This window comes from Oncorhynchus nerka, linkage group LG20, assembly GCF_034236695.1.
Source record: "Oncorhynchus nerka isolate Pitt River linkage group LG20, Oner_Uvic_2.0, whole genome shotgun sequence".
NCBI classification, from domain to species: Eukaryota; Metazoa; Chordata; class Actinopteri; order Salmoniformes; family Salmonidae; genus Oncorhynchus; species Oncorhynchus nerka.
Genome location: NC_088415.1, coordinates 89543972 through 89570074, shown reverse-complemented (window position 1 = coordinate 89570074; position 26103 = coordinate 89543972). Strand labels below are relative to the sequence as shown.

General features: G+C 42.7%; 1 protein-coding gene across 1 annotated transcript in view; it reads left to right on the top strand.

Annotated features, from left to right (window-relative positions):
• Positions 1–26103, top strand: part of LOC115103392 (cadherin-7-like) — a 110923-nt gene that overhangs the window by 19809 nt on the left and 65011 nt on the right. The window contains exon 2 of the mRNA XM_029624303.2: positions 24909–25203. Within this exon, the coding sequence (XP_029480163.2) occupies positions 24909–25203 (295 nt within the window). The remainder of the gene's footprint in view (positions 1–24908; positions 25204–26103) is intronic.

Below are 26103 nucleotides of genomic sequence, written 5' to 3'. Positions count from 1 at the left end.
TCATTGAAAAACATACATGAGTCTCACTAGTGTGGAGTAATGTTCTGTTAAAAGTGGTGTATGTCTTCTTTATTTTGAAAGCATATTGAAGTTAAAAGCAATAGGATTTGAAGCAATAGCCTACTCCCGCTGTGGTCAACTATTTCAGCACCGTTTTGCGCTGCTCTGAGACAAGCATGGGGACTGGTCTTGATAAATCAATGAGATTTTTATTTTCACTGAATCTCTGTTTGGGTATTGGTTAGACTACAATTATACAATTAGGGTGTAGAAATGTTTGGCTCTGAGTAGCCTACTCCTGAAAAGTCACGTTGTACAGCACAGCACCATATTTTCTCGTCCATCCTAAAAGAAACCCTGAGGGTTTTGTTTTTCTTGAAATAGAAACACCATAATATTAATCAAATTAATTAACCAACATTTGATCACGCTTCCCCATTTGGCAGTCAAACAGACACATCTGAGTTTGGCAGATGCCAGGAGAACGCTACCTGCCCGAATGCATAGTGCCAACTGTAAAGTTTGATGGAGGAGTAATAATTGTCTAGGTCTTTTTTTCATGGCTGGGACTTTTTTTCAGGCTAGGCCCATTAGTTCCAGTGAAGGGAAATCTTAACTCTACAGTATAAAATGACATTCTACACAGACCTGTTCTTCCAACTTTGTGGCAACAGTTTGGGGAAGGCCCTTTCCTGTTTCAGCATAATGCCCCCATTCAGAGAGCGAGGTCCATACAGAAATGGTTTGTCAATCGGTGTGGAAGGCCTGCACAGAGCCCTGACCTCAACCCCATCAAATACCTTTGGGATGAATTGGAATGCCGACTGCGAGCCAGGCCTATTCGCCCAATATCAGTGCCCAACTTCACTAATGCTCTTGTGGCTGAATGGAAGCAAGTCCCCGCGGCAATGTTCCAACATCTAGTGGACATTATTTCCAGAAGAGTGAAGACTGTTGTAGCAGCAAAGGGGGACCAAATCCACATTAAAAACTCTTAGCGTGAAACTCCCACTAGCGGGATCAAATTCGACAACATCCGGTGAAATTGGAGCGCGCCAAATTCAAAATACAAAATCGTAATATTAAACATTCATGAAAATGAATGTCATACATGATTCTTTAGCTTAGAATCTTGGTAATCTAACTGTGTTGTCAGATTTCAGAAAGGATTCATGGCGAAAGCATAGCATTCGATTGTCTGAGAACAGCACCCCATGTCAACATATCTTTCAAACCAGCACTGGCGACACAAAATAATAAATAGCGATAAAATAAATCCCTTACTTTTGAAGATTTTCCTCTGCTTGCAATCCCAAGGGTCCCAGCTACACAATGAATGGTTGTTTTGTTCGATAAAGTACTTTTTTATATCCCAAAAATGCTGTTTATTTGGCGCCATTGAATTCAATAATCCAGTCCTTCAACATGCATCCAAAGGATTCCAAAAAGTTACCAGTAAAGTTTGTCTAAACGAGTCAAACAATGTTTTTATTAATCCTCAGGTTGTCTAATATCTAAGTAAACAATAACATTTCAGACGGAGATTACTATGTTCAATAGCAAAGGAAAAGAACGAAGAGTTGCCCTGGCGCTCAACATGGAGCGACTAAAAATACTTCTTCATTAAAAAAAAAAAAACGAGCCTAAAACCTTGTATTAAGACTGTTGACATCTAGTGGAAGCCATAGGAACTGCAATCTGGGAGGCAGAAATTAGATCTTTCAATAGCATTGCATTGGAAGTCATTCCAAGTTAAAAAATAAATAATTTCGGATTGATTGTCCCCGGGTTTTCGCCTGCTATCTCAGTTCTGTTATACTCACAGACATTATTTTAACAGTTTTTAGAAACTTCAGAGTGTTTTCTACCTGTTATATGCATATCCTGGCTTCTGGACCTGAGTAACAGGCAGTTTACTTTGGGCACGTCAGACAGGTGGAAATTCAGGATACAGCACCGAAAGATTAATGTCCACGATTTTGGAATGAAACGTTTGACGAGCAGGTGTCCACATACACAACTAGTCTAGCTGTTATTCTGCCCTGCATAAGGATGAACAGAGTGCACTGACAAATTCTCTTGTTAACCTCTTAAGTCGACCCTCTACTTTTTTGAACATTCTGTTAAAAATCGCGCAACATTTCAGCACCCTGCTACTCATGCCAGGAATATAGTATATGCATTTGCTTAGTCTGTGTGGATAGAAAACACTCAGACGTTTATAAAACTGGTTAAATCACTGCTGTGGCTTTACCAGAACGGCATTTACATCGAAAAGCACAGGAAAAACTGATCACTGAAAATGGGAAAATATATCCATGCGCTACTTGAACCCATTGATAAAGGTGAACCACAATTAATTGACTGAGGTTGCAGTACCTACAGCTTCCACACGGTGTCTAGAGTCTTGTCATTTCCCTTCGAGTTTTTTCTTGGTCAAACACATGCAGGACACCGTATCTCCTTAGGTCTAGGACCGGATATTTTCGTTGAGTTTCTAGCCGGACATTTTTCCAGACGGACAGCTAATGATCTTTACATCGCCTCCTGATGAATTTTATCGCTTATTAACGTTTACTAATACCTAAAGTTGCATTACAAACGTATTTCGAAGTGTTTTGTGAAAGTTTATCGTCGACTTTTTGAATTTTAAAAAATGACGTTACGTTTTGAAATGATGTTTTTTTCGTTTATCACACAGTCTACATATAACGATATCTAGGCTTTATATGGACCGATTTAATCGAAATAAAGTCCCAAATAGTGTTTATGGGACATCTAGGAGTGCCAACAAAGAAGATGGTGAAAGGTAATGAATGTTTTCTATTTTATTGTGCGGTTTGTGTAACGCCGAAATGCTAATTATTTTGTTTACGTCCCCTGTGGGTCTTTTGGGGTGTTACATGCTATCAGATAATAGCTTCTCATGCTTTCGCCGAAAAGCATTTTAAAAATCTGACTTGTTGCCTGGATTCACAACGAGTGTAGCTTTAATTCGATACCCTGCATGTGTATTTTAATGAACTTTTGAGTTTTAACTAATACTATTAGCATTTAGCGTAGCGCATTTGCATTTCCAGAGCTCTAGTTGGGACGCAAGCGTCCCGAGTAGAAGCAAGAGGTTAAATTAATTTGGGAGGTAGACTTTTCAATTGATCATGTCTCTGTTTGTTTCCTATGAGTTTGAGAGATTTTAACTCAAGTTTAACTCAAGACCAAGATATTGTTGAACATTTAATTTATTGTGAACTTACCCTTTTAACTTTCTGAACAGGACTTCCACCACTGGGAATAACAATATTAGGACTAATGTTGGAGCAGTTTGAATATGATTCCAAAGAAAGATGGGACACCCGCTAACCATTACCCTACCATATGGTTGTTGTAGACAATAACTTCATACTTCCTTAGCTAGCGTGCTAACCATTACCCGACCATAAGGTTGTTGTAGACAATAACTTCATACTTCCTTAGCTAGCGTGCTAACCATTACCCGACCATATGGTTGTTGTAGACAATAACTTCATACTTCCTTAGCTAGCATGCTAACCATTACCCGACCATAAGGTTGTTGTAGACTACAGTTACAAATGGTTGTTGTAGACAATAACTTCATCACCTCTCCCATGAGAGGTTACTGTAGTTACTCTTAGTGTAGTAGCACTGTTATTACTACAGTTACAAATGGTTGTTGTAGACAATAACTTCATCACCTCTCCCATGAGAGGTTACTGTAGTTACTCTTAGTGTAGTAGCACTGTTATTACTACAGTTACAAATGGTTGTTGTAGTAAACACTTTGCAATTACATAGTAAAGTTCAGCAGTTTTTTTGTTTGAAGAATAAGTTGTGCTTTTCCAAATGTTTCCAAACAACGTCCTATATAGTAAAGGGGGAAAGATTGAGTCTAAGTATTGAATTAGGGCCGCCACCTGTATGGGGTCTGTCAGCTCTCCGTCTCAGCCACCGCAATTGAATTTGCCTAAGCAAAAACCTGTGCACTGTCTGGGAGGGCGGCCTGCCAAACCCGCCCGACGACATTCCCATCACTCAGGATATGGCATATGCATTTCGACGCCCCTGATTTGTTAGGAGGGTTTATGTGCTGGCGAACAGGGACGCTTATTGGGCGGGGAAACAGCTAACAGTCAGAGACTGGTAATTGATGTCAGGCGACACAGCGCCACAACATATTCCTTAATCGGGTGACAGGGATGGTTGAGATTTAGGTTTTGTTGTGGCGGGGACGGTTGAGATGTCGGGTTAGCCATGATACAGGAAGTGAGACAGATGAACACTAAATCAGTGTGTCTGAAACGAGCTGGGTTTGTAATCACGCTGGTGTAATTGGTGTTCGCCACATGCCAGTGGACAAATGAGGAGGCTCGTAATAGCCTGGTTCAATTGTCTCCCTTTATCTCTGTTGCCATATGCTGTGTTTGATAGACGTGAACACACACACACACATACACACACGCAAACACACACACACACACACACACACACACACACACACACACACACACACACACACACACAGATACAGACGGATACAGACACAAACACACAAACACAGATATAGACACACACACACACACACACACACCATAGGTACGTACATACGCCATGGGGTAAATATAGTCATCACCCTGAGATGGTCGTCTTTGGGTCATTTGAGGATGCTGGGTAGTTTACAGCAGAGTTGAGGTCAATTCAGGTTTTCCATTCTGTCAATTCAGGTTTTCCATTCTGTCAATTCAGGTTTTCCATTCTGTCAATTCAGGTTTTCCCATTCTGTCAATTCAGGTTTTCCATTCTGTCAATTCGGGTTTTCCATTCTGTCAATTCAGGTTTTCCATTCTGTCAATTCAGGTTTTCCATTCTGTCAATTCAGGTTTCCATTCTGTCAATTCAGGTTTTCCCATTCTGTCAATTCAGGTTTTCCCATTCTGTCAATTCAGGAAATGATTTGAAATTCAATCAAATACCCACTTAATTGCAATATCATTATGTTCATTTGGTCTGTTGAAATAATGTGGAAACATTAGTTGCCTAAACCCTTTTTTGGTCCGGTGTGATGTTTCTCCACAGTGGTATGTTTGTGTCTAAATTTACGTTTTGTAAATGTTGTTTGTTGTTTACATTCCCTGTGGCAGATATAAAGCGACTAACTTCTGTCGCCATTGCTTGTGGTTACCTACATTCAATACTAAACCCATATAGTTTTTTTGAGCCACTGAAGACTTGCATGTGGTATACGTTTCTATTCATCCTTTCTGGTGGGCCTTTTTCTAAGCAGATGTTAGTTATTGTCCTCAGCTGTAACATTGTGATACGGTACTCTAGCGCGTCTCTCCTGTGGAATGGTAGGAGATGACTACAAGAGATCTCAAAGACAGGGTTTAACCCACTAGACTTGGAAGAATGACAGACATGAGCCTGGTTCTACTCTGTGTGGTCTTAGATATTTTCTGACATGACCTGAGCATCCTAAAGGGATAGATCCTGAACTAGGGCTATTGCGGTGACCGGATTACCACCACAACGATAGTCATGAGTCAGGAGACCCACTGAGTCATGGTAATCTTCTGTAGGCCTACATGAATGGAGCTGATGCATTGGTAGTACCCACTCGCTAACGGCCATCAGGTTGCTAATGCATGGCATTGTACTTAGTGCTCTATTTTCCCTCTGATCACTCTAATCACTCGTAACATGATTCAATTTGAATAATTCTGAGGATAAATGGTGATGTCTGAAATGGACTCAGGGATTTCCCAGCCTGGACACAATATGCACAAATACATTTGTGACTCGTTTCAGGAAACTAGGCATATGTTGCCACTTCACATTAGAACTATTTGAAGGTAAACTTTTTTTTCTTATTTTTTTTCAAATGATTATTTTTTGCCAGAAATGGCTTCTGGAACATGTGACCTTTCATGTGCCTTAATAACAAAATTGTCTGCCATCTGTAAATACAAATAGAATTGTTCAATTTCATGCCTAGTTGGTTTAGCCACAGAAAAAAGCCGGCAACCTTCCCCCGAGCCATGATTGGCTGGACATGCCGAGAGATGAGTCCGCCATGTAGCATGCGTCTCTCTATAATATGAGCTGGTCAAAATGTGTAGGTAATCCTTTCTAGCGCTGCTTTTTTGAAAGATATCAGATAGTAGAACTGCATAAGTGTTGCTCTCCACTTTCTGGAGGACCGAGTTTTGAAATCAGTGGAATTAGATTATGATAGCTAAGGAGATGGAGAAAATTCTGGCTTTTGATTGCAAATATGCAGACTGAGTCGAAACGAGAACACACAGAAGGCTGTTGTAAAACATCTGTCTCCGGATCACATTTTCAAACTAAGGGCAACCATGGCATCCGTGACAGAGATGGAGAAGCACCCATCCATGTATACGGGTAAGAGAGTCTAGCTAGCAACATTTTCAGATAATACACATTTCTAATTTGGTCATAAGTCGTTCCATTTCAAGTTAAAGTGTACTGTTGGCTAGCCAGCTAACATTAGCTGGCTGGCTAGGTAGCTAACATTGTGTATGATCTGTGTAGTAATATTATTCGTATCTCAGAGCCATTTGTATTGCTAGTTATAGCCTAAGGTTAGCTAGCTAACATTGAACCTGGTTGGCTAGCTACCTGCAGATTCATGCAGGGTAGTAACGTTATGAGTTGGGATTATGGTTCATTGTTTAGCTAGCTAGCTAAATATCTAAACAAAAGACTTCGCTATGCAAGTACTGTAACTATTTCAATAGAATGTTCATGATGTCACTGCGACAACTGTCGATAGACGTAGCTGGTTAATTTGCTCTGGCTATCTACTTCGATTTTTCAAAGCACTCTCGTCTGAGTGTGCCAAATAACTGACTAATCTAGAAACACTCAACAGCTGTTGAATATGGCCGGTGTCAGTAAATGTCTGCAATATAAAAAGCTTCTTTAAATGGTTGCCAGCAGCACAGTTACAGTCACCAACGCTCTGGATAACATAAAAAAACAGCCTAACCAGCTCTGCTGGTGAGTGTGTGTCTAATTTGTGTCTGGAAGTAGCTAGCAAGTTAGCCAATTAACTGGGGGGCTTGACTGCTGTTAGATCAGAACGCTCGGATCAACCCTACTTTTCGGCCAGAGCGCCGAGTGTGTGCCCTGAATGTTCCGAGAGCTGAACGCTCTAAATAAAAAAATGTCCAATCTTAAAAAGCTTATTTTTAAGCTTTTTATGAATGCCCAGAGCACACTCTGGAACTCCAGATTAAATTTACAAACACACCCATAATATAAACCAGCCTTTAAGTCTTGAAATCTTTGGTTGATTAGTAAATAGCCTCTCATGTGATTCCTTAAAGAGAAGGGTGGGGCTAAAACTTAAGAGGGTGTGAATGACGCTGAATGGGTGTAGACAATGAAGTAGGTACCAAAACATTCAAAAGCCATTTTCTCAAAAGGTCGGTTACAGGTTTATCAAATTTCAAAGCAGAATTACTTTCCCATTGTTCTTCAACTGTAGTGTATTGTCGTGACTTTACTTTCAATAATCTAATGACTTTTACTTATTTAATCCACTAACAATGTTTAATTGTTACCCAATTAAATGAATCATGCAACAATTAAATCATTAGAATTTGGGGCACCAAGGAAGAAGTTGTTTAAAGAGTCACCATCTCCCGAATTAAACTCTAAAAGTTATTTAACTATAACATCCATAAAACAGTCAACATACCCATCATAACCTCTTATCATATACTCATTCTGAATGATCGTAACCTTCTTGGATCTGCAAAAAACCCAGCCTTGCTCATTATTCAGTACAATACAAATTGGTTTAATTAATTACTAGCTAACTAAATAATAACACCGAATAAACATACACCCTTTACATGAGACAGGTCCCTGGTGACCTGACAAAACGAATGAAGAGGGGTGGGGAGGAGACAGAGAGAGAGTAAAGAACATTGATACATTTCAGAATTATTCTCACATTAATCATATAGTTTGCTTACAAACCGGTGTACCTGTGGATGTATTTCAAGGCCTACCTTCAAACTCAGTGTCTCTTTGCTTGGCATCATGGGAAAATCAAAAGAAATCAGCCAAGACCTCAGAAAAAATTGTAGACCTCCACAAGTCTGGTTCATCCTTGGGAGCAATTTTCAAACGCCTGAAGGTACCACGTTCATCTGTAAAAACAATAGTACGCAAGTATAAACACCATGGGTCCATGCAGCCGTCATACCGCTCAGGAAGGAGACACGTTCTGTCTCCTAGAGATCAACGTACTTGCAAAAAAGTGCAAAAAGTGCAAATCAATCCCAGAACAACAGCAACGGATCTTGTGAAGATGCTGGAGGAAACAGGTACAAAAGTATCTATATCCACAGTAAAACGAGTCCTATATCGACATAACCTGAAAGGCCGCTCAGCAAGGAAGAAGCCAATGCTCCAAAACTGCCATAAAAAAGCCAGACTACGATTTGCAACAGCATATGGGGACAAAGATCATACTTTTTGGAGTAATGTCCTCTGGTCTGATGAAACAAAAATATAACTGTTTGGCCATAATGATCATCAATATGTTTGGAGGAAAAAGAGGGGGCGCTTGCATGCCAAAGAACACCATCCCAGACGTGAAGCACGGGGGTGGCAGCATCATGTTGTGGGGGTGCTTTGCTGCAGGAGGGACTGGTGCACTTCACAAAATAGATAGCATCATGAGGGAGGAAAATTAAGTGGATATATTGAAGCAACATCTCAAGACAGGAAGTTAAAGCTTGGTCGTAAATGGGTCTTCCAAATGGACAATGACCCCAAGCATACTACCAAAGTTGTGGTAAAATTGCTTCAGGACAACAATGTCAAGGTATTGGAGTGGCCATCGTTAAGCCATGACCTCAATACTATAGAACATTTGTGGGCAGAACTGAAAAAGCGTGTGCGAGCAAGGAGGCCTACAAACCTGACTCACTAGCGTGAGGCTTTACTGCGAAAGCACACCATGCGATTATGTTAGGTCAGCACCTCGTCACAGAAAATCATACAGCCATTTTTCCAGTCAAAGAGAGGAGTCACAAAAAGCAGAAATAGAGATTAAATGTATCACTAACCTTTGATGATAATCATCAGATGGCACTCATAGGACTTCATGTTACACAATACATGTATGTTTTGTTCGATAAAGTTCATATTTATATCCAAAAATCTCAGTTTAAATTGGTGCGTTATGGTCAGAAATGCATTGTCTCAAACAAACATCCGGTGAAAGTGCAGAGAGCCACATCAAATTACAGAAACGATACAAGTGATAAACATACGAATAAAAATAAACTTCTCTTCTCACATCGCAACCGCTGTGTCAGATTTCAAAAAGGCTTTACGGAGAAAGCACACTTTGCGATTATGTTAGGTCTGCATCTAGCTCACAAATCCATACAGCCATTTTCCAGCCAAGGAGAGTGTCACAAAAGTCGGAAATAGCTAAATTAATCACTTACCTTTGATGATCTTCATCTGGTGGCACTCCCAGGTCTCCATGTTAGACAATAAATGTTTGTTTTGTAAGATAATGTCCCTCTTTATGCCCAAATACCTCCTTTTTGTTTGCGCGTTTTGTCCAGTAATCCGAATGTTTACGACGAGAAATCCAGACGAAAAGTTTTTAAAAAGTACAATAAAAGTTAGTAGAAACATGCCAAAGGATTTTTAAATAAATTCTCCGGTTGTTTTCGTCATAAATAATCAATAATATTTCAACAGGACAAAAGCTTTGTCAATAGGAAAGAAACAAGAAAGGCTCGTTCCCGATCAGTTGCATGGCTGATGAATGGAAATTTCCACTGGCCACTGATTGAAAGTGCTGTATCTCCCTCATTTGTCAGAGTAAAAGCCTGAAACAATGCCCAAAGACTGGCCACATGTAGAGGAAACCACAGAGCTCGTGAACTGGGTCCTAAGTCTTTGCATGCTGGATAGGCTTTCAATGGAAAAACAGCCTTTCAAAATAATAGTACTTCCTGATGGATTTTCCTCGGGTTTTCGCCTGCGATATCAGTTCTGATATACTCACAGACATGATTCTAACAGTTTCGGAAACTTTAGAGTGTTTTCTATCCAAATCTACTAATTATATGCAAATCTCCTGGGCCTGAGTAGCAGGCAGTTTAATTTGTACGCTTTTCATCCAAAATTCCAAATGCTGCCCCCTACCCTAGTGAAGTTAAAGGCAATACTACCAATTACTAATTGAGTGTATGTAAACTTCTGACCTACTGGAAATGTGATGAAATAAATAAAATAATAAAAACTGAAATAAATCATTCTCTCTACTATTATTCTGACATTTCACGTTCTTAAAATGAAGTGGTGATCCTAACTGATCTAAGACAGGGAAGTTTTACTAGGATTAAGTGTCAGGAATCGTGGAAAACTGAGTTAAGGTGTATTAAACTTCGAGACTTCAAATGTATGTCTGAAATGCCTTCGTTCGTCGTTTCTCTCGGTCGGCACCAAGCCTTCTTGGAAAGGGTTTGGTTGTTATCTCCTGTGGGTGTAAGGCTCTGATTGTCCACAAGAGGTTACAATGTCCTTCTTCGTAGTTGTCTAGTCTTCATGGGTTTTAATTCCTCAGAATAGCTACTTAGCTGTTCCATGGATTGCCTGAGAGTTTGAACCACTTTACATATGCAACTGTAGGCTGGTGATGTCCTGGTCTGATATGTGAGTTAATTTTATTCCCCTCAGGTTCAAAGTTCCAACCATTTCACATGTAGCGACCGCTCCACACTTTTCTGGTGTAATGTTAACTTTGTTACCAACGCTTTTTATGCACTCTGGGGACGTCTCTGTCCGTCTGACATGCTCTCCTGACCTCACTCGGGGCATGGCTACTTAATGTGCAAAAGATATGATTAGACTCTTAACCTCTCTGGGATAGACAACAAACTCACACTACTTTTCAAGTAGTCTCAAAAAGTAGACTTCAAATGACACTCATTCAAGATGGCCGTACTTCTTCATTCCACAAAGGAATAACCTCAACCAATTTCTAAAGACTGGTGACATCCAGTGGAAGCGGTAGGAACTGCAAACAAGTCCTTAGAAATCTAGTTTCCCAATGAAATCTCATTGAATAGACGGTGACCTCAAAAAAAAAAAACATCTGAATGATTTGTCCTCGGGGTGTTGCCTGCTACATAAGTTCTGTTATACTCACAGACATGATTCAAACAGTTTTAGAAACATCAGAGTGTTTTCTATCCAAATCTACTGATAATATGCATATCTTACATTCTGGGGATAAGTCGCAGGAAGTTGAAATTGGGCACGCTATTTATCCAAAAGTGAAAATGCTGCCCCCTATCCCGAAGAAGTTAAAATCACACTCATATCTTAACAGCAATACTTTCATCACTGTTCATATCCTATGCATAACGTATTGGATGGAAACTTGACACATAAAGGGGGTTTACTTTCAGTAATTACAGTATTACATCCATACAGTTTTTAATGACATCACAAAATGAAAAACAATATGACATTAGTTTTCTACATCTCCCCACTGACTGTTCCACACATTCTTTATGATAGAATTATTGTTCCATTATCCACGTTTTGGAAGTTAGTGTTTTGGGTGGGCAAAAATCTCTGGAGACAAAGTGACATTCCTTTAGCCAATACTGGAGGGTAGAGAGAGTGTCAAAACCCCCACACCAATCCCCTCCTCCCCAATTTTGGAGAGAGAGAGAGAGAGAGAGAGAGAGAGAGAGAGAGAGATTAACTAACTCACACTGGTAGACTAACTTATTGCTAGTTTTCATCTCATCTGATTACATAGTGCATGTCTTGAATACATCAAACCGAGAGAAGCTAGTTAAGCTAGCTAGCCAGCATAACGTTACTGCGCTTCTCCCTGTCCTACAGATACAAATAACAACTCTATTCAGATTATTCTCATTTCACTTTTAATTCTATCATTTTATTGCCATCTTTCATTGATTAGGTATCTCCTAACTTGCTTGCCACACAAGCAGAGCAGCAATTCAATTTTCTCTCTTTTTCCGCAGGAAGTGCTAGGCATGTCTTTTTTTTGCCACTTTTTCCAAATCATAAATATAGAGTGGCATCATGCAGCCAGTGTGTTTGGATTTCTATCACGTTGTGAGGTTTGTAGGCCTATCACAATTAAGACACTGTGAGGTTTGTTGGCCAATCACAACTAAAGTTGCCAATTAACTTTAAATTAAGAATAGAGGACCTTGTTTTTAAATTCTCCCTTTAATGCCTTTCACAGAATAGCCACTTCATGTGCACACACATGGATTGCTTTGCAATGGTTTGAGAATAATATCCATTCTATTATATTCAGCTATGCCTTGTTAAAAGTTAATTTGTGTAATGTATTTCCTTCTTAATGCGTTTGAGGCAATCAGTTGTGTTGTGACAGGGTAGGGATGGTATACAGAAGATAACCCTAGTTGGAAAACCAGTCCATATTATGGCAAGAACAGCTCAAATAAGCAAAGAGAAACGACAGTCCATCATTACTTTAAGACATGAAGGTCAGTCAATCTGGAAAATGTCAAGAACTTTTAAAGTTTCTTCAAGTGCAGTCGCAAAAACTATGAAGTGCTATGATGAAACTGGCTCTCATGAGAACCGCCACAGGAATTGAAGACCCAGAGTTACATCTGCTGCAGAGGATACGTTCATTCAAGTTACCAGCCGTAGAAATTTCAGCCAAAATAAAAACTTCTCAGAGATCAAGTATTAGACACATCTCAACATCAACTGTTCAGAAGAGATTGTGTGAATCAGGCCTTCATGGTCGAATTGCTGCAAAGAAACCACTACTAAAGGACACCTATAAGAAGAAGAGACTTGATTGGGCCAAGAAACACGAGCAATGGACATTAGATTGGTGGAAATTTGTCCTTTGGTCTGGAGTCCAAATTAAATACACACGAAGACTGCCGTGTCTTTGTGAGACGCGGTGTGGGTGCACCGATGATCTCTGCATGTGTATTGGAGGAGGAGGTGTTATGGTGTGGGGGTACTTTGCTGGTGACACTGTTTGTGATTTATTTAGAATTCAAGGCACACCTAACCAGCATGGCTACCACAGTGTTCTGCAGCAAAACGCTGTCCCATCTGGTTTGCGCTTAATGGGACTATCATTTGTTTTTCAAACAGAACAATGACCTAACACATCTCCAGGCTGTGTAGGGACTATTTGACCAAGAAAGAAAGTTATGGAGTACTGCAGCAGATTACCTGGCCTCCACAATCCCCCGACCTCAACCAAATTGAGATGGTTTGGGTTGAGTCGGACCGCAGAGTGAAGGAAAAGCAGCCAACAAGTGCTCAGCATATGTGGGAACTCCTTCAAGACTGTTGGAAAAGCATTCCAGGTGAAACTAGTTGAGGGAATACCAAGACTGTGTAAAGCTGTCATCAAGGCAAAGGGTGGCTATTTGAAGAATCTCAAATATAAAATATATTTGTTGAACACTTTTTTTGGTTACTACATGATTACATATGTGTTAATTCATAGTTTTGATGTCTTCACTATTATTCTATAATGTAGAAAATAGTCAAAATAAAGAAAAACCCTTGAATGAGTAGGTGTGTCCGGTAGTGTACTGAACTGAGTGACATAGCATCCTGTAGGGATAGATCCTGAACTGAGGAACAGAGCATCCTATAGGGATAGATCCTGAACTGAGAAACAGAGCATCCTATAGGGATAGATCCTGAACTGAGGAACAGAGCATCCTATAGGGATAGATCCTGAACTGAGGAACATAGCATCCTATAGGGATAAATCCTGAACTGAGGAACAGAGCATCCTATAGGGATAGACCCTGAACTGAGAAACAGAGCATCCTATAGGGATAGATCCTGAACTGAGGAACAGAGCATCCTATAGGGATAGATCCTGAACTGAGGAACAGAGCATCCTATAGGGATAGATCCTGAACTGAGGAACATAGCATCCTATAGGGATAGATCCTGAACTGAGGAACAGAGCATCCTATAGGGATAGATCCTGAATGGAGGAACATAGCATCCTGTAGGGATAGATCCTGAACTGAGGAACAGAGAAACATAGCATCCTATTGGGATAGATCCTGAACTGAGGAACAGTGAAACATTGCATCCTATTGGGATAGATCCTGAACTGAGGAACAGAGCATCCTATAGGGATGGATCCTGAACTGAGGAACAGAGAAACATAGTATCCTAAAGGGATAGATCCTGAACTGAGGAACAGAGCATCCTATAGGGATAGATCCTGAACTGAGGAACAGAGCATCCTATAGGGATAGATCCTGAACTGAGGAACAGAGCATCCTAAAGGGATAGATCCTGAACTGAGGAACGGAGCATCCTAAAGGGATAGATCCTGAACTGAGGAACAGAGCATCCTACAGGGATAGATCCTGAACTGAGGAACAGAGCATCCTAAAGGGATAGATCCTGAACTGAGGAACAGAGCATCCTAAAGGGATAGATCCTGAACTGAGGAACAGAGCATCCTATAGGGATAGATCCTGAACTGAGGAACAGAGCATCCTATAGGGATAGATCCTGAACTGAGGAACAGAGTATCTTATAGGGATAGATCCTGAACTGAGGAACAGAGCATCCTATAGGGATAGATCCTGAACTGAGGAACAGAGAAACATAGTATCCTAAAGGGATAGATCCTGAACTGAGGAACAGAGCATCCTATAGGGATAGATCTCGAACTGAGGAACAGAGCATCTTATAGGGATAGATCCTGAACTGAGGAACATAGCATCCTATAGGGATAGATCCTGAACTGAGGAACAGAGTATCTTATAGGGATAGATCCTGAACTGAGGAACAGAGCATCCTATAGGGATAGATCCTGAACTGAGGAACAGAGAAACATAGTATCCTAAAGGGATAGATCCTGAACTGAGGAACAGAGCATCTTATAGGGATAGATCCTGAACTGAGGAACATAGCATCCTATAGGGATAGATCCTGAATGGAGGAACATAGCATCCTGTAGGGATAGATCCTGAACTGAGGAACAGAAACCAGAAATGTACATGTTTCAAAACATCTTGGAAATACAATAATTACAATGAATACACAATAACTCATTTTATTGTAATTACGCAGAACAATTTGTCTGGAGAGCAAATATTCGTCTTCCAAACATATTGGAAGCATTATTCAGTCATTTCACATGCCATGGAATATGTTAAAATTGCAAACAGAATGTGTTAATTCCCAGTAGGGTTGACTCCTGAAAAAAAATGATGACTTATCAGTGGAGGCTGAATATCTGGCCTAAATTTGATTACTTATTTACATTATTTAAAAAAACAAATTTGAGGGTGGTGTGCTATGATTTCTTAAGTCGTGGTCTACTCAATTTGTTTCTATGGTAATTTTTGTATATATTTTTTTCACATCAGTTGGGGAAAACACTGCTCAAATATCAGAAGTGTTCTTTCCCTGTTTTTGTTTGCACAACTATAGCCCTTGAAAACATGTTGTTATTTGAGGAATCTGAAGGTACAGTATCTACATGTTAGGGACAATGACTACTACCTATTTCAGCAGCATCCAAAGCATTCTTCAGTTTCAAATGTTTTATTGATATTCTACTGCACTAACTGCAATGTGGCCTTGACGGAATTGATCACCTCACCTATTCAGAAATCTCAAAACATTTGAACAACTTTGAACAAATAACCCAAAGCTGAAAACTAAAGCATAAACATTTCAACGTTTAAATTCGGCAGCAGCCAGACTTGACACTTTGGGCCCAAGCGTGTCACTACAATGCCGTGCAATGCAATTGAATCAGCTACGGGCAGGCACTTAGAAAAGAGCATTGAGCTATGCCACGGAGACCGTCTTTTTATTGGGGCTGCAAGCCTTTACCCGTAGAGAGTAAGGCGGATATGGACTTCTTTGTTTTTCTCCTTGGTTCAATACTGTATTCACAAACTGAGCAGAACACAGAACAAAACACAACCCCAAACACTCTCTCTCTCTCCTCTATCTCTCCTCTCTCTCGTGCTCTCGCTCTTTCTCTCTTTCTCTCTCCACTCACCACTCTCCTGAGTCTAGAGGGTTAGATGGAGTACCTGAAAAGTAGGATGGTTTCAATAGAAGGGGAGAAAAAGCTATGGGCCTGGTTTGTGGCCCAGGCCCCCTCTAGAGACCGATGTTAAATAAGGCTTCTCGGACAGAGAAAAAAATCTTTCTCTATGTGAAACAGAGGGAGAGAAAGAGAGGGGGTGGATGGGTAGAGACAGAAATAAAGATAGTGTAAAGGGAGTCGGGAGGGAGAAGGGCAACAGAGATTTCCTGTTTGATATCATATGGAAGACTTTTTTAAATTCTCCAGACAAATATGATAAGAAGAACGGATTGTATTACGTTATTTTATGCAAATAAACCCAAAGATACCCATAGGCCTATGATTTTTAGGTTTTTACGTAGAGCACTTTTATTAATAGCATTGAGTTATTATAAATCTCAGTAATCCCCAATGTGATATGAAAAACACTTCGAACAACACCCTCACACAGGATGTCCGATTTGAAATAGATTTGATGACCAAAATTAGCATTTTAACTTGAAATGCAGTGACTAATATTTGAATGAAATCCATAAAGAGTAAAGTTTGAACACAGGCAAAATATTGAGCTGTGAAAATCCATCTTGGTAAACCAACTCTAATAAATAAGAAATGACAGAAAAAAAACAAATTTTCTTAAAACAGATCTCCCTGAAAACTAGGGCACCTGAAGTGGTGCCTGAGAAATGTAAAGTGTGTGGTATGTTGACGTATTGCATTTAACAAAATATCCTCGACCAGGGCTGGCAATTGGTATTCATGTGTTCCAGAAATGATCTGATTGTGAAAAAGACTGAGGTTGTCAAGAGTCTAGGTGATGCTGGTAAAAGGCAGAGTCAGGCGCAGGACACAGAGATGAGTAATAACCGTCACTTTACTCAAAAACAATATTCCATGAAGGAGACAAAATAATCCAGGTCACAAAACCAGACAACTTGACAATAACAAACACGCACAAAATCAAGGGGGAAACCAGAGGGTTAATGATTACGGAATGGAAACCAGGTGTGTACAATGAAGACAAAACAAATGGAAAATGAAACATGGATCGGTGGTGACTAGCAAGCCGGTGACGTCGACCGCCGAACGTCGCCTGAAACAAGGAGAGGGACCAACTTCGGCGGAAGTCGTGACAGAGGTGTGCATAGTAAAAGAACAGAAGAACTCGACAAAATCTCAACACGCAATTTCCAGCAGTTTTGACCAAATGATAACCATTTCAACATGATCTATACTATATTAGTTAAATGGTATGTATTTCTTAATAAATGGTTTAGAATTTCCTTATTCCGTGGAGTTTGGACTTGGATCCCTTGGTAAGTTAATGTCATGGCTTTTTGTAGGCAGTCGGGGATTTGGAACTAGAAAATAAATCCTATTTTCACTAAAGCAATGATTTTTGGCCGATATGACTAAATGTACTACATTTTCTGGAATACTATCCGAGATGGTTTGGAGTGTTTGTTTATCATTCAGTTCTATAATTATTTTGAAGAATCCATTTGACAGGGGCAAAAGTTGACACACCTCATTCAAGGTTTTTCTTTATTTGTACTATTTTATACATTGTAGAATAATAGTGAAGACATCAAAACTATGAAATAACACATGGAATCATGTAGTAACCCAAAAATGTTTAAACAAATATTTTATATTTGAGATTCTTCACATGGCCACCCTTTGCCTTGATGACAGCTTTGTACACTCTTGGCATTCTCTCAACCAGCTTCATGAGGTAGTCACCTGGAATGCATTTCAATTAACAGGTGTGCCTTGTTAAAAGTTCATTTGTGGAATTTATTTCCTTCTTCATGCGTTTGAGCCATCAGTTGTGTTGGGACAAGGTAGGAGTGGTATACAGAAGATAAACCTATTTGGTAAAAGACCAAGTCCATATTATGGCAAGAACTGCTCAAATAAGTAAAGACAAACTGCTTCCATCACGTGGACTGGGACATGTTTCGTATTGCGTCAGATGGAAATATTGACGAATACGCTGATTCGGTGTGCGAGTTCATTAGAACGTGCGTCGAAGATGTCGTTCCCATAGCAACGATAAAAACATTCCCAAACCAGAAACCGTGGATTGATGGCAGCATTCGCGTGAAACTGAAAGCGCGAACCACTGCTTTTAATCAGGGCAAGGTGTCTGGTAATATGTCCGAATATAAACAATGCAGCTATTCCCTCCGCAAGGCTATTAAACAAGCTAAGCGTCAGTACAGAGACAAAGTGAAATTTCAATTCAATGGCTCAGACACAAGAGGCATGTGGCAGGGTCTACAGTCAATCACGGACTACAAGAAGAAACCCAGCCCAGTCACGGACCAGGATGTCTTGCTCCCAGGCAGACTAAATAACTTTTTTTGCCCGCTTTGAGGACAATACAGTGCCACTGACACGGCCTGCAACGAAAACATGCGGTCTCTCCTTCACTGCAGCCGAGGTGAGTAAGACATTTAAACGTGTTAACCCTCGCAAGGCTGCAGGCCCAGACGGCATCCCCAGCCGCGCCCTCAGAGCATGCGCAGACCAGCTGGCCGGTGTGTTTACGGACATATTCAATCAATCCCTATACCAGTCTGCTGTTCCAACATGCTTCAAGAGGGCCACCATTGTTCCTGTTCCCAAGAAAGCTAAGGTAACTGAGCTAAACGACTACCGCCCCGTAGCACTCACTTCCGTCATCATGAAGTGCTTTGAGAGACTAGTCAAGGACCATATCACCTCCACCCTACCTGACACCCTAGACCCACTCCAATTTGCTTACCGCCCAAATAGGTCCACAGACGATGCAATCTCAACCACACTGCACACTGCCCTAACCCACCTGGACAAGAGGAATACCTATGTGAGAATGCTGTTCATCGACTACAGCTCGGCATTCAATACCATAGTACCCTCCAAGCTCGTCATCAAGCTCGAGACCCTGGGTCTCGACCCCGCCCTGTGCAACTGGGTACTGGACTTCCTGACGGGCCGCCCACAGGTGGTGAGGGTAGGCAACAACATCTCCTCCCCGCTGATCCTCAACACGGGGCCCCACAAGGGTGCGTTCTGAGCCCTCTCCTGTACTCCCTGTTCACCCACGACTGCGTGGCCATGCACGCCTCCAACTCAATCATCAAGTTTGCGGACGACACAACAGTGGTAGGCTTGATTACCAACAACGACGAGACGGCCTACAGGGAGGAGGTGAGGGCCCTCGGAGTGTGGTGTCAGGAAAATAACCTCACACTCAACGTCAACAAAACTAAGGAGATGATTGTGGACTTCAGGAAACAGCAAAGGGAACACCCCCCTATCCACATCGATGGATCAGTAGTGGAGAGGGTAGCAAGTTTTAAGTTCCTCGGCATACACATCACAGACAAACTGAATTGGTCCACTCACACTGACAGCGTCGTGAAGAAGGCGCAGCAGCGCCTCTTCAACCTCAGGAGGCTGAAGAAATTCGGCTTGTCACCAAAAGCACTCACAAACTTCTACAGATGCACAATCGAGAGCATCCTGGCGGGCTGTATCACCGCCTGGTACGGCAACTGCTCCGCCCTCAACCGTAAGGCTCTCCAGAGGGTAGTGAGGTCTGCACAACGCATCACCGGGGCAAACTACCTGCCCTCCAGGACACCTACACCACCCGATGTTACAGGAAGGCCATAAAGATCATCAAGGACATCAACCACCGAACCACTGCCTGTTCACCCCGCTATCATCCAGAAGGCGAGGTCAGTACAGGTGCATCAAAGCTGGGACCGAGAGACTGAAAAACAGCTTCTATCTCAAGGCCATCAGACTGTTAAACAGCCACCACTAACATTGAGTGGCTGCTGCCAACACACTGTCATTGACACTGACCCAACTCCAGCCACTTTAATAATGGGAATTGATGTAAATATATCACTAGCCACTTTAAACAATGCTACCTTATATAATGTTACTTACCCTACATTATTCATCTCATATGCATACGTATATACTGTACTCTAGATCATCGACTGCATCCTTATGTCACTAGCCACTTTAACTATGCCACTTTGTTTACTTTGTCTACATACTCATCTCATATGTATATACTGTACTCGATACCATCTACTGTATGCTGCTCTGTACCATCACTCATTCATATATCCTTATGTACATATTCCTTATCCCCTTACACTGTGTATAAGACAGTAGTTTTGGAATTGTTAGTTAGATTACTTGTTGGTTATCACTGCATTGTCGGAACTAGAAGCACAAGCATTTCGCTACACTCGCATTAACATCTGCTAACCATGTGTATGTGACAAATACAATTTGATTTGATTTGAAACGACAATCCATCTGTAACGACGTTCGTCTGTAGAAGGAGAAGCGGACCAAAATGCAGTGTGGTGGTTACTCATGTTCTTTAATGGAAAATGAACGATACATGAAATAACTAAAATCTACAAAACAACAAACGGAACGTGAAAACCTATACAGCCTATCTTGTGACAAACACCGAGACAGGAACAATCACCCACAAAACACTCAAAGAATATGGCTGCCTAAATATGGTTCCCAATCAGAGACAACGATAAACACCTGCCTCTGATTGAGAACCACTCCAGACAGCAAAGTCTATGGCTAGGTACCCCCACTAAGCCACACACCCAATACCTAACAAAACCCCAAGACAAAACACACCACAATAAACCCATGTCACACCCCGGCCCGACCAAATAAATAAAGACAAACACAATATACTTCGACCAGGGCGTGACAGAACCCCCCCCCTAAGGTGCGGACTCCCGGACGCACATCAAAACAATAGGGAGGGTCCGGGTGGGCGTCTGTCCATGGTGGCGGCTCCGGCGCGGGACGTGCACTCCACTCAATCAATGTCTTAGTCCCTCCTCCTCGCGTCCTAGGATAGTCCACCCTCGCCGCCGACCATGGCCTAGTAGTCCTCACCCAGAACCCCACTGGACTGAGGGGCAGCTCGGGACTGAGGGGCAGCTCGGGACTGAAGCAGCCCGTGACTGAGGGGAAGCTCGGGACTGAGGGGAAGCTCGGCACTGAGAGGAAGCTCAGGCAGGTAGTTGGCTCCGGCAGATCCTGGCTGGCTGGCGGATCTGGAAGAGTCTGGTTGACTGGCGGATCTGGAAGAGTCTGGTTGACTGGCAGATCTGGAAGAGTCTGGTTGACTGGCAGATCTGGAAGAGTCTGGTTGACTGGCAGATCTAGCTGCTCTGGCTGCTCCATGCAGACTGGCAGCTCTGGCTGCTCCATGCAGACTGGCAGCTCCATGCAGACTGGCAGCTCTGGCTGCTCCATGCAGACTGGCATCTCTGGCTGCTCCATGCAGACTGGCATCTCTGGCTGCTCCATGCAGACTGGCATCTCTGGCTGCTCTATGCAGACTGGCATCTCTGGCTGCTCCATGCAGGCTGGCAGCTCTGGCTGCGCTGAACAGGCAGGAGACTCCAGCAGCGCTGTAGAGGAGGAAGGCTCTGGCAGCGCTGAACAGGCGGGAGACTCCGGCAGCACAGGAGAGGAGGAAGGCTCTGGCTGCGCTAAACAGGCGGGAGACTCCAGCAGCGCTGTAGAGGGGGAAGGCTCTGGCTGCGCTGAACAGGCGGGAGGCTCCGGCAGCGCTGTAGAGGAGGAAGGCTCTGGCTGCGCTAAACTGGCGGGAGACTCCAGCAGCGCTGTAGAGGAGGAAGGCTCTAGCTGCGCTGAACAGGCGGGAGACTCCGACAGCGCTGGAGAGGAGGAAGGCTCTGATAGTGCTAGACAGGCGAGGCGCACTGAAGGTCTGGTGCGTGTTGCTGGTACTGGTGGTACTGGACCGAGGACACGCACAGGAAGCCTGGTGCGGGGAGCTGCCACCGGAGGGCTGGTGTGTGAAGGTGGCACAGGATGGACCGGACCGTGAAGGTGTACTGGAGAGCCTGAGAGCAGGGCTGGCACAGGACGTGCAAGGCTAGGTAGGTACACAGGAGGCCTAGTGCGTGAGGCTGGCACAATTTTCACCAGCCGACTAACACGCACCTCAGGACGAGTATGGAGCGCTGACCCAGGTGCCATCAAATCCCCGACACGCTCCGTCGGACGAATATCGTACCTAAAGCACCAAACTAGCAACTCATTACCTCATTACTCTCTCCTCCAATTTCCCCATTAACTCCTTCACAGTCTCTGCTTCGCTCACCTCTAACACCGGCTCTGGTTCTGGTCTCCTCCTTGGCTCCTCACGATAAACAGGGAGAGTTGGCTCAGGTCTGACTCCTGACTCTGCCACACTCTCCCTGAGCCCTCCCCCAATACATTTTTGGGGCTGCCTCTCGATCTTCCGTCCGCGCTGCCATGCTTGCTTCGCCAACTCCATTCTCCGATAACCTGCTTCGCACTGCTCCAGCGAATCCCAGGCGGGCTCCGGCACTCTCACTGGGTCGACCGCCCACCTGTCTATTTCCTCCCAAGTAGTGTAGTCCCGATATTGTTGCTCCTGCTGCCGCTGTTGCTTCTCCTCATACCAGCGCCTCTCAGCTCTCGCCGCCTCCAGTTCTTCTTTGGGGCGGCGATATTCTCCAGGCTGATCCCAGGGTCCTTCTCCGAACAATTCATCCTCCCATGTCCATTCCTCTCTTTGTTGCTTCTGCTGTCGCTGCCTGTCACCACGCTGCTTGGTCCTGGTGTGGTGGGTGATTCTGTAACGACGTTCGTCTGTAGAAGGAGAAGCGGACCAAAATGCAGCGTGGTGGTTACTCATGTTCTTTAATAGAAAATGAACGATACATGAAATAACTAAAATCTACAAAACAACAAACGGAACGTGAAAACCTATACAGCCTATCTTGTGACAACAAACACCGAGACAGGAACAATCACCCACAAAACACTCAAAGAATATGGCTGCCTAAATATGGTTCCCAATCAGAGACAACGATAAACACCTGCCTCTGATTGAGAACCACTCCAGACAGCCATAGACTTTGCTAGATACCCCCACTAAGCCACACACCCAATACCTAACAAAAACCCAAGAGAAAACACACCACAATAAACCCATGTCACACCCCGGCCTGACCAAATAAATAAAGACAAACACAATATACTTCGACCAGGGCGTGACACCATCATTACTTTAAGACATGAAGGTCAGTCAATAAGGTAAATGTCAAGAACTTTTAAAGTTTCTTCAAGTGCAGTTCCAAAAACCATAAAGCGCTATGATGAAACTGGCTCTCATGAGGACCGCCACAGCAAAGGAAAACCCAGAGTTACCTCTGCCGCAGAGGATACATTCATTAGATCTAGCTGCACCCCAGAATGCAGCCCAAATAAATGCTTCACAGAGTTCAAGTAACAGACACATCTTAACATCAACTGTGTGAATTATTACTTATTTTACCAGGTAAGTTGACTGAGAACACATTCTTATTTACAGCAATGACCTGGGGAATTGTTACAGGGGAGAGGAGGGGGATGAATGAGCCAATTGTAAACTGGGGATGACTAGCTGACCATGCTGGTATGAGGGACAGATTGGGAATTTAGTCAGGACACTGGGGTTAACACCCCTACTCTTACAATAAGTGCCATGAGCTCTTTAATGTCCTCAGAGACTCAGGACACCCGTTTAACATCTCATCCAAAAGACAGCACCAATGGGGCATTTGGGATATATATATATTTTTAGAGCAGAGGAAAGGGTGGTTCCTACTGGGGTATTGGTATATTTTTTAGAGTGCCTCCTACTGGCCCTCCAACACCACTTCCAGCAGCATCTGGTCTCCCATTCAGGGACTGACTAGGACCAACCCTGCTTAGCTTCAGAAGCAAGCCAGCAGGGGTATGCAGGGTGGTATTCCACTGGCCTTCATGGTCAAATTGCTGCAAAGAAACCACTACTAAAGGATACCAATAAGAAAAAGAGACTTGCTTGTGCCAAGAAACACAAGCAATGGACATTAGACCAGTGGAAATATGTCCTTTGGTCTGGAGTCCAAATTGGAGATTTTTGGTTCCAACCGCCGTGTCTTTGTGAGACGCAGAGTAGGTGAACGGATGATCTCCGCATGTATGGTTCCCACCGTGAAGCATGGAGGAGGAAGTGTGATGGTGTGAGGGTGCTTTGCTGGTGACACTGTCTGTGATTTATTTAGAATTCAAGGCACACTTAACCAGCGTGGCTACCACAGCATTCTGCAGTGATACACCATACCATCTGGTTTGCGCTTAGTGGGACAATCATTTGTTTTTCCACAGGACAATGACCCAACACACCTCCAGGCAGTGTAAGGGCTTTGTGACCAAGAAGGAGATTGATGGAGTGCTGCATAAGATGACCTGGCCTCCACAATCACCCAACCTCTACCCAATTGAGATGGTTTGTGATGAGTTGGACCACAGATTGAAGGAAAAGCAGCCAATAAGTGATCATTATATGTGGGAACTCCTTCAAGACGGTTGGATTCCAGGGGAAGCTGGTTGAGAGAATGCCAAGACTGTGCAAAGCTGTCATCAAGGCAAACGGTGGCTACTTTGAAGAATCTCAAATCTCAAATTAATTTTTGATTTGTTTAACACTTTTTTTGGTTACTACATGATTCCATATCTGTTATTTCATAGGTTTGATGTCTTCACTATTATTCTACAATGTAGAAAACTGAGTAGGTGTGTCAACTTTTGACTGGTACTGTATATAGAGAAACTTAATATTGACACTGGTTCCACTTTAAGGTGTCATAATTCTTAAGTAGTTTTGTATTGTATTTTAACCTCTGCTCTTCCCCTGTAGCTTCACTCGGACGTGGACAAGGGTGAAGGGCAGGTGAAGTACGTACTCAACGGAGAGGGAGCTACCTCCATCTTCACCATCGACGAGAACACGGGTGACATCCACGCCACCAAGCGTCTGGACCGCGAGGAGCAGCCTTACTACACACTCCGGGCTCAGGCCAGGCACCGCCACACCAACCTGCCCGTGGAGCCAGAGTCTGAGTTCGTCATCAAGGTCCAGGATATTAACGACAATGAGCCAAAGTTTCTGGATGGACCCTACTCAGCCAGGGTCCCCGAGATGTCCCCAGTGGGTGAGTAGCATTAAGTGAAATCATCAACCCAGTGTGCAAAATATGTCAATCAAATCATATCAACCACGACATTTCAACCACCTCATGTCAACCTGTTTTGCCTGCTGGAAAGGCCTATAGCGTGGTGCAGAACATTGATAGTAGGTGACAAGCAATAGACATACACTATAGTAGTATGGACACTGTAGTAGTATGGACACTATAGTAGTATGGACACTGTAGTAGTATGGACACTATAGTAATATGGACACTGTAGTAGTATGGACACTGTAGTAGTATGGACACTGTAGTAGTATGGACACTATAGTAGTATGGACACTATAGTAGTATGGACACTGTAGTAGTATGGACACTGTATTACTATGGGCATTGTAGTAAGATTAAGAAGCTCTAGTAGTATGGATACTGTAGTAAGATGAAGACAATGTAGTAGTATGGACACTATTAGTATGGACACTAGTAGTATGGACACTGTAGTATGGACACTGTAGTAATGTGAAGACACTGTAGTATGGACACTATTAGTATGGACACTATAGTAGTGTGGACACTGTAGTAGTATGGACACTGTAGTAGTATGAACACTGTAGTAATGTGATAACACTTTAGTAGTATCAAGACTCTGTGGTAGTATCAAGACACTGTAATAGTATCAGGACACTGTCGTAGGATGAAGACGCTGTAGTAGTATGGACACTGTATTAATGTGAAGACACTATAGTAGTATGGACACTATTAGTATGGACACTGTAGTAGTATGGACACTGGAGTAGTATGGACACTGGAGTAGTATGAAGACACTGTAGTAGTTTGGACACTGGAATAGTATGGACACTGGAGTAGTATGGACACTGTATTGGTATGGACACTGTATTAGTATTGACACTGATGTAGTACGAA